Source organism: Spinacia oleracea, chromosome 4 (assembly GCF_020520425.1).
Source record: "Spinacia oleracea cultivar Varoflay chromosome 4, BTI_SOV_V1, whole genome shotgun sequence".
Classification (NCBI taxonomy): domain Eukaryota; kingdom Viridiplantae; phylum Streptophyta; class Magnoliopsida; order Caryophyllales; family Amaranthaceae; genus Spinacia; species Spinacia oleracea.
Window position 1 is genome coordinate 50236688 of NC_079490.1, and position 9794 is coordinate 50246481.

At 38.1% G+C, this 9794-nt stretch overlaps 1 protein-coding gene across 2 annotated transcripts; it reads left to right on the top strand.

Annotated features, from left to right (window-relative positions):
• The first annotated feature begins 3827 nt into the window (after positions 1-3827).
• LOC110797280 (fructokinase-like 2, chloroplastic) lies at positions 3828-9176 on the top strand. 2 transcript variants are annotated; one of them, XM_022002376.2, is made up of 5 exons: positions 3828-4029; positions 5106-5434; positions 6017-6687; positions 7971-8442; positions 8686-9176. In XM_022002376.2, exons 1-5 carry the CDS (start codon positions 3989-3991, stop codon positions 8922-8924), a joined length of 1752 nt encoding a protein of 583 aa, XP_021858068.1. In that variant the 5' UTR covers positions 3828-3988; the 3' UTR covers positions 8925-9176. The 2 variants fall into 2 exon arrangements, with proteins under 2 accessions (XP_021858068.1, XP_021858069.1); XM_022002377.2 differs by having other exon boundaries at positions 3830-4029; positions 6047-6687.
• Positions 9177-9794: the final 618 nt, after the last annotated feature.

Consider the following 9794-nt stretch of genomic DNA (forward strand, 5'->3'; position numbering starts at 1 on the left):
ATGAGCCTTAAAATGTGCATACGTAGATTGGAATGAGTTTTAGAAAGTTAAAAATATGCATATTAATCATGTAATAAGAGTCAAATGAGTTGCTAATATGAAAATTAAAAGGCAGAATTTCCTAGAACCTTCAAGGCTACTGCACATGTCCCTTTGTACTCAATCACTCCATGAGATCGGTTCGAGCTTAAATGTGAGCAAAGAAAACAAGAAAAATCACTAGATTCATCATGTCAAAGAGGAAAATTGGCTGATTGGACTCCAATCCTAACTTATCTTTCATCATTTTTCTAGACTTGATGAGTTCAAATCTATAAATGTCAGTGAAGACCTTAACCTATGAGAATATGATTACATGGAGCTATGATTTGCTTCCAAAGTAGTGGCATACCACCGACATTTTCCCAACTTAAAACAAATCAGCTGAGATATACATCAGATTTTAGGCTGAACAATATCTGTGGGCTTGGTATAAAATAGATCTGACAGAAATTTAGGGTATAAAAGGTGTTGACTGGACATCATTAACCTTAAATCCATGGTAACAAGCATCAAGGACATGATCCAGCCTGCCGGTCAACAACTCAATAAGGCCTTCAGTTTACTACACTGTCGTCATTCCATTTGTTTACAGACATAACATTATAAAAGAACATTAATTCAGAAAGCCATGAGATGACAGCCAGGAATACAAGACACGTGATGGAAATTGGAAAGCAGTATATGTATATACAAGCAAAAAAATGCATCAACCTATTTTCTGAAATTAAACAATTAGTAGAATACCTCTGTAATTCCACATTGAGCATGGTTGTGATCCTGAAATAAACCATACTGATCATGACTTTATATAACTCAGCTTTAGATGCTGCAGGACTTGGATATATAGCTGCAAAATAAAACCATCTGTCTTAAAGATCCTACACTTTGGTTGCTTTGTGCTTTTGATTCAAATAGCTCCCAAGCCAAATGCAAAACTCATATATAAAAAGGTGGGAACTGGAAATCAGGACTTGTGTCTGAAAATGTTAAAAAAAATTCAACAAGCAAGCATCTTAGGAAAAATAGAACGAGGGCAGCTGTTGTTGAAACTAACCTTAACGGAGTTCACACAACAAACTGTGATATAATTACTCTATGTTAATCATAACAATGCAAAACTAGAGCTGAGTACAGAAAACATGAGACAACGACATCTGGGCAACTGCAAGGTACATAGCAAGACAAAAGGAAAAAAAACAAGCTGAACACAAGACCATCAGGTAGAAAAAAGATTGAACAACTGATGAGATGTGACTAACAACAATAGAAAAATGACGAATAAGGAAGTTAAAAGTAGTTGGTTGGGAATGTCGAGTCAATTGAAGTTTGAGCACCTGAATTTGCAACTGTAGGGTCAAGTCCAAGGGCAGCAGGGACTTCCATGGCTGCTCTGAAGTTCTGAACACTGAGTGCAGTGTTAAATATGGCAATCTGACAATTACCGGAAAATGGTTAAGAAATGAAAAACTGAGGAATAAGAGACAGTGTTAAACATAGCAATATGACAATTACCGGAAAAATGGTTAAGCAATGGGAAACTGAGGTACGAGAAACTCAGGAAGTAATAAAAATAAGACAGCAAACCAAAGAAAATATGCCAATACCGGCCTCCGTTATGTTTCATATGTGATGAGAAGTGTGGTTGGAGCAATACCGTTAACAACTGCAGCCAGCTTCCAAGCAAGATTTTGAGCATCCTGAATCCCAGTATTCATGCCTACACATAGCATGAAAAAGTAGTACATTACTACAAGGCACAGTTGCGATACATAAATGTGCCTCACATCTCAACTCAAGAAACTAGTAAATTAGTAGATTTGCTCATACCAAATCCACCGGCTGGAGGAAAACGATGAGCGGCATCACCAGCTAGAAAAACTTGGTTTTCAAAGGACAAAAACTTCTCAGCAACTTCAGCATGCATTACCCAAGGCTTAATATCGAGTATAGATATATCTTCAAGCTCATCACCAACCAATTTAAAAATCAAATCCTCACACATCTGGTGGGGGAAAACATCCAAAACATCCAAACCATAAATATCAAACCCTAATTTGTAAATTCATCCAATATTAGAACATTAGCCTAAATTCTCTGCATAATCAACTCATTATGCTCAACTAATTGAAGAGAAACTGAATTTTAAGACCAAGCAAAACAAGAATCAATTATAAACTAACCTTGATACATTGCGTCACTGTGTTAAACAGAGTCAACCGAGATAGGCAAGACGACGGTCGGCGGCGACTGTTATGGAAGAGGAGGCGAGGAAGGTGGTGGTGGTGGTGGAGCCGCGCGGTGAAGAGGAGGTGAGGAGCGGTGAGGAGCGCGCGGTGAGGAGCGGTGGAAGGTTCTTGCTTCGAATACAGATTTGGGGATTGTGTGTTATCTCTTTGGCGGTGTGTTTCAGTTGATTTAAAATTTTGTGAATATCTATTGAAGCGAACAACGGGAAGCCCGCCCCTTTAGAATACTACCTATTGAGGCGGGCAACTTAAAGCCCCCTTCAACAGGTTCTGTAGAAGCGAACATAACAAAAGCCCGCCCCAACCACATGCTTAAAGTTTTGACCCGCGTTGACTAAGGGGTTATTGAGGCTCACTTATATATGCCCCCCTCAACAAGGGGGCTACAACAGGGGTTTTTTCCACTAGTGCGTAGCATGACCCTTACTCACCCTTTTAAAGACAATACCATTTCATATATATGTTGACCTTCGAAGTGCCTCATGTGTTGGCATGGCCTGTTCTTCATAAACCATTCCCTCTTTAGAGTGCCAATTCTGAAACTTTCATCAACTATAACAAAACCACAAATCAGATAAGCCAGCATCACACAGATATTTAAAAGATATCATAGATTAAAAAAGAGAGCAGTAAATTCAATGTCCATGAGGGATGATACTATTAGAATCTGAGTCATAGTTATGTTATAGCTAGGGCTTCCCAAAAGAAGAAAAATAAAATCATATCACATACAGGTAAAGAATTTTAGTTAGTGACAAGGAATATTCACCCGTAAAAATTAACAGATATAACATCAGGTTCTTGTAGGAAAGTCAGCTTGTCTTTAAAGACACTTATCCTGGCAGCGTTGCAACTGATATTAAGATAACTAACCAACTTCCACCTAAACTAGAACAAGCCATAACCAGCAGCCAAACAACCTTTGTACTGCATATAATATAATTGCATACAAAAAAGGAAATAAAAGTTATAGTTTTACGCGGACCCGCATAAGACCCTAGACCCTACCCATACCCTGTCGGACCCATAGGATCCAGGTAAGGGTCTTATAATTTTAGACCCTATAGGGTACGGGTAGGGTATGGGTATATGTCAAAAAGTTAGGGTCCGGGTCCGGGTATTACTAGACCCTACCCAGACCCTACCCATTGCCATCCCTGGTGGTGTGGTGGCTTTTCACATTCAGGGGGGGTTGAGAGGAGAGATCAGAGAAGGGTGAAAGGGGGAGAGAGAAGTAGGAAGGAGGAGGGGGTAGAACGGGAGGAAGTAAAAATAATTTTTATTTTATTTTTAAGTTGACCTTCTTGATAAGTTGTCGGTTATTTGGGTTCATTGAAAGTTAACGGGATGAAAAAATTAGATTATTATCGAAAAATCGTTGAAAAATTGGATTATTTAAAGTAATTTTTCCTTAATGAAATTGTTCTTTTACCGTAAAAAAAAAAAAAAAAAAAGGTAAGCGATGATTTTCCATTTCCACGTTCCAAACACCCCGTGGTCATGGTTCCAAACACGCCCTTAAAAGTATAAACCTCATCCACTTCCGCTAAGGCGCTAACCGCTGTTTTTCGTGCTAAAACCCTTCCACCTCTCTCTCTCTCTCTCTCTCTCTCTCTGTCTCTAGTCTCTACTCCAAAACCCAAATGCCGAGCGCCTATTGAGCTAGACTAGAGGCAACTGGTAGGTCAAGCTTTGCTCTAATGGCGTCTCTCTCTTTTACCCAATTTCGATCCATTCCCAGGTTTCTTCCTCTGTTCCTCTGTTCCTCTGTTCTACTATTCTCCTTATCTATTGTTCACTTCAATTTCATTGTTTTCTTGTATAATTATGAAAAAGCATAATTTTGTAGTTTTGGTTTGTTAATTTTTGTTTCTCGTAGTAATTGCAATTTGGGTTTTATTGCAAAACTTGATTGTTTTGTGGGGATGCTTGATTTTGTATGAGAATTTTGTTTAGAATGTGTATTGCTGAACCAGTTATTAATTTATTATTACCTAATATGCTGATTGTCCTGGACTCGAATGTAAGATGACGGTTTTGAATTATTGTTAACGGTAGTTGAACAAGCAATGCCATATTATTACCCTAATCTAGCATATGAAGTTTTGGCCTAAGGCTGGGTGGTTTTGAAGTGTGACCTACGAGTAGATCCTAAATGAATACGGACTTTATTCGAATAGAACACGGCCCTTATCCATAATGAACCAAAATTCAACCATGTTCAATTTTGGAAAAGGAGCAAATTCATTGGGAGCACCACATGGTGCTTCCAAGTGTAGGGTATTATTAGTGGGGTGTGGTCTTACCCGTCGTTGTTTGTATTGAACACTTGTTTGGAAAGCCGAATGGCTGTTTAGCTACTTCATGTTGTTCGTATCTAATGAGTAGAAGGAGTTAGGACGCTTAGTTTGCACAAACTAGTAGTAAAGTGTTACTAGTAGTATGTGCTACATTGCCACGAAGCTTTAAGGTAAATACAGTGATGCTTCAATGGTATTGGTTTTTGAAACCCCTAACAGGCTACTGCTTTGCCTCGCATTTGCTGGATTAGTTGGATTGTTTGATTTACCCTATTACCATCTCATAATTTATGCATAACAAATTCACCTTGTGCAAGTCCATATGGTGCAAGATACATTTTTCTTCATGTATGGCATTGTGATTAGCCACAGGATAGAGTCATCATTCCTATTTGGGTCAAAGTCTGATATATAGTCTATGTTCTTATTCCAAACTGTTTTTAACACTGCATTTCTTTTCAATTTTGTCCAAAATCAGTGGGGTGAGTGCCTTATGTGGTTGGTTTAAAAATTACAGGTGGAACTATAAAGCACCAGTTTTAGCAACTGTAGAATTCATGCTAGTTACAGATCATAGATTACAGAATAGATGTGTTTTGTCAGAAACATCTAAAAAAGCAATTGTGGCATCCGTAGTACAAGACGAGGGACCCAATGAACCTGAGGGAACAAAAAAGACTAGGACAAGGCGAACCACCACACGAGGTAGAAAGAAGGCAACTACTGAACTGCAGGATGGTGATTCTGAACTAACACTCAGTGCTTCTGCTTCAGAACAGGAGATCTCTGATCCGGAGGCATCGATTAGTGGTTCTGAGAAACCTAAGAGAAGAACTAGAAAGAAAGGTATACGACTGTGTTATCTACGTTAATCCTGTCGATCGTATGCTATTTTTCATTTTCACGAGATAGAGTATCAAATTATGATGATTGATATTAAAAGTAGTGGTTATACCGATTGAGAACAAGATGAGAGAGAATCGACTAAGGTGGTTTGGCCATGTAAGATGGACACAAATGATGCGCTGGTTAGAAGGCTTGAAGAGTGACAAACTAATGGAATTTTGAGGAGTAGGGGAAGACCAAAGCAAACCTAAAAGAGGGTGATTGACAATGATATGAATTTATTAGGGACTGAGGAAAATATGGCGTTATATTGGGCGGAGTGAAGGGATATAATTTATGTTGACGACTCAGCATGACTTATTTCTATTCTCCTTTGCAACCTTCTCCCCCTTTCCTTATCTTCAAATTGTGTGTTAATATTTTTGTGTTCTTCTTTAAACTGACTTTGTTTTCTTGTATCCTATTTTTCGTGTCTCATATCCCTCACCTTCACTTTCTCAATTTTGTGTGTTAACTCTCTTTAACATAACCTTTGACTTTTCTTATTTCACGTTCCGCGGATGGTTCCTAATGACGGTTCAGTGCTTCATACTGAAATGAAATTATTTTCAGCTGTGTCTGCAATCAGCACAGAGAAAGTGAAGACAGAAAAAAAGCCGAGGGGGAGGAAGAGAAAGGAAGAGACCAGTAAGGTTGATGATGACATAAGTGAGACGGAATTCATTAATTTGGAAGAGGTAGTCTACCTAGCAGATGAAGAAAATGAGGATGACAACATAGATTTAAATTTGGAAAAGTGTAATGGTGAGGATATTGACTTCACATATGGTTGGCCCCCTCTTGTTTGTTGCTTTGGAGCTGCGCAGCATGCATTTGTGCCATCAGGAAGGCCTGCCAATCGGCTTATAGATCATCAAATTCATGAAGCACTTAAAGAGGCATTGTGGGCACCAGATAAGTTTATTAGGGCTCCTGGAGGTTCAGCAGGGGGTGTTGCAATAGCACTAGCATCCTTGGGCGGCCGAGTTGCTTTCATGGGTAAACTTGGGAATGATGATTATGGACAGACAATGTTGTACTACTTAAATGTTAAAAGTGTTCAAACACGGTCGGTTTGTGTTGATGATAAAAGGTGGACAGCAATGTCACAAATGAAGATTGCTAAGAGGGGTGCTTTACGAGCGACAACTGTCAAACCTTGTGCAGAGGATTCTTTGTCAAAATCAGAGATAAATATTGATGTGTTGAAGGAGGTAATGCTTCTTTTAGACTGTTTGCACATCATCCATTCATTAAACCCCTATTTTTAAGATCTTTTGAACTTTCTGTAAAAATAGTCTTCCGGTTCAGTTCTCCTCACAGCCTTCCAGTAGCTTTACAGAGGTAGTCAAATTTCTCTGTCTATGTAGATGCAAGTGCAAGGATCAAACTTTGATTGTAGAAATACTTGTTGACAGGAAGCTTCTTAAGGAACTAATATAGATTATAGAAAGGCTTTATGTATGAGGCTTCACAAAGTCACAAACTATGTGGCTTTGACATGATATATAAATAAATTGATTTCCACAATTCTAAATTGCAAGTCATCATAATGTTAGTTCTCAGCATTGTACATTATGCACCATTAATTCTTCTGAAAGCTCAACTTGCACATTTTTCGTCTTTCACTTTCTCATTGTAAGGATGGTTTTAAGTTTAATGATTCATGGCAAGACTTTACCTAATTTGGTAGAAGGCTAGCAGCACAGGGAATTTGTCAGAGCTAGTTTTTGGCATGTAACTTTGCAAAATAAGGCTTTGAAACGAGGCGAAGGCAAGCAGAAACATAGAATAATACTTCACTATTTAAAATAGCAATTCTTTTGCCCGAGTTGAATTGTGTTAGGCTACTTCGGAGACGAAATAAAAGAAAATGAATGTAGATTTGTATGTAATGACAAAAGAAATGAGATGTGTTGTGAGGAAGTACAAAAGAAACATATCAACAATGTTTAACTTGTGAATTTATTGTTATAGCTTAAAAAGGAACCGATGAAGAATAATTAGAAAAACAGAATCTAGGCAAGCCATTACCTGAATCACCTTTCTATTGTGCCACCCTCCTCATCCTCAAAACCAAAGGAAGACCCTGAAAAAAAGTGTTTCGATTTACTTAACCTTTATTGTTAACTAGAATGCACTAGAAAAACCTAACTAAAATTTTCGTAGTAGATTAACATAATTGTAGTTTGATTGTAAAAGGATGGAAGGAAAACTGTTACTGTCCAGAGGGTTATCTTATAGCTGCCATTTAAACACAATAAGTCAATAACAATAATGTTTAATGAATTTAACTTGGGGTGCATATATTCTCTAGTACCAAACGTATGGCCGTTTTTCACGCCAAGTTTCTGCCTCCCGGGGGTTGTTTGTGTATGATCTTTTTTATTTTATTTTTGTTCAGGCTTGATTGTTGTCCGAGTATGCTATTCCGACTTTCCGTGTACTAAATAGGTTGTACAGTTGAGATTAATTCTATTTTTTGTTTCTAATGCAGGCAAAGATGTTTTACTTGAATACATCTTCTTTGGTTGATGCTAACATGAGGAAAACAACTATGAGGGCACTCAAGATATCAAAGAAATTAGGGAGTGTCATATTTTATGATCTGAATCTCCCATTGCCACTTTGGAAATCTGGTGAAGAAACAAAATCTTTGATTCAGCAGGTATGGAGCCTTGCAGATGTCATTGAAGTAACGAAGCAAGAACTTGAATTTCTTTGTGGTATGAATCCTCCAGAGGAGTTTGACACCAAAAAGAATCAGAGATTTAAGTTTGAGCATTATGAAGCAGATATTATAGCTCCTCTATGGCATGAAAATCTAAAAGTTTTGTTTGTGACAAATGGGACTTCAAAGATACACTATTACACCAAGGAGCACAATGGTGCTGTACTAGGAGTAGAAGATGCTCCAATGTCTCCTTTCACACAGGATATGTCAGCATCTGGAGATGGCTTAGTGGCTGGTAAATCCACTCAAACTTTATCTTTGGTTCAGGATTATACTTGTATTTTTAGTATGAAACTCTTGTGTGCAAAGAAAACATTGATCTACCTGGTTATATATTAGCACTGTCCTTAAATATGGGTATTCGTCTACAAACAAGAAATGGCTGTTCCTTTGAATCTATAGGTTTTGGCATTTAATTGTATTTTCTGATTCTAGTTGGCGTTTGAATTTTGACATGAGTTTTACCATGTGTTTTCAGCTCTGATGAGGATGTTGGCAGTTCAACCACATCTTATTACAGACAAAGAATATTTAGAGCGCAGTGTGAAATATGCTATTAATTGCGGAGTCATTGAACAGTGGATTGTAACTCGGCAACAAGGCTACCCTCCTAAGGTAGGCATTGAAGAAGATGAAGAAGAAACCATTCCTGACCCGAGTGGCATCAGGTCTACTACTGAGAGAGAGTTCCGCACTAGAATGCCTGTTCTCTGTTGATCGATCATCTTATGTAGAGATTTCTTTTGTTAGCTTAGAAAATATAAATGATGGAACCTTCTTTTAAGGTTAGATTTAGAATCATAGTATGTGTATTGTTTCAACACTTATCATAGTATAAGTCTAAATTTTGGTCTAGGCCATTTGGATTAGCTCTTGTTATCATAGTACTTGGATTTGTATTGTTTGACTGCTACTTTTTTTTGGTTAACGGGACTGCTACTTATGTTATGTATAACCGGACTTTTACCATTTTCTTCCTACTTTGTGGAGGAAGTTAATCTGTACCTACCAAAAACGAATAAGTAGCTTAGACTGAAATGTACTTCAAAAACGCCGTGCTGTTTCTAGAAAGCGTCTGTCTTCACTCCACAACGTACAACAGAATTGGTTTGATGCAGAGCTGTCAAAAGCTGACCCAACTCGAAAAACCGACCTGTACTTTTAAGGACCCGGACCCAACCTGAGACCCGAAATGTTGTTAAAATATGAAACTCGGAACCCGACCGTATCCAACCCGTTAAAATCGACGACCGATTTCGACCCGTTAATGCATGACCCAGACCCAAACCTGGCACCCGACCGGAAAATGACCCGAACCCGATTCAACACCCCGACCCGATGTCAACCCGAAATCGATTATAACCCGATGAAGCATGTTATTGACCCAACTCGTGAAAACGAGTTTCCTGATTTTACGCGACCTGTTGACAACCCGATTTGTCATTAACCTAACTAAATAATAACTTAAATCAAGTTAATATTATCTTTTATATTTACCTAATCTAGAACAAGTGAAAAGCGTTAAACCAAATTTAAACAAATTTATAAAAGTTAATTATAAGGTTAAAACTTGACTAGACCTGATAG

What these genes read in the sequence shown, in the direction of transcription:
- LOC110797280 (XM_022002376.2), top strand. Translation starts at nt 3,989, where the DNA reads ATGGCGTCTCTCTCTTTTACCCAATTTCGATCCATTCCCAG. An exon ending in CAATTTCGATCCATTCCCAG is followed by an intron (nt 4,030 to 5,105) that starts GTTTCTTCCTCT and finishes TAAAAATTACAG; the next exon opens with GTGGAACTATAAAGCACCAG. An exon ending in GAGAAGAACTAGAAAGAAAG is followed by an intron (nt 5,435 to 6,016) that starts GTATACGACTGT and finishes ATGACGGTTCAG; the next exon opens with TGCTTCATACTGAAATGAAA.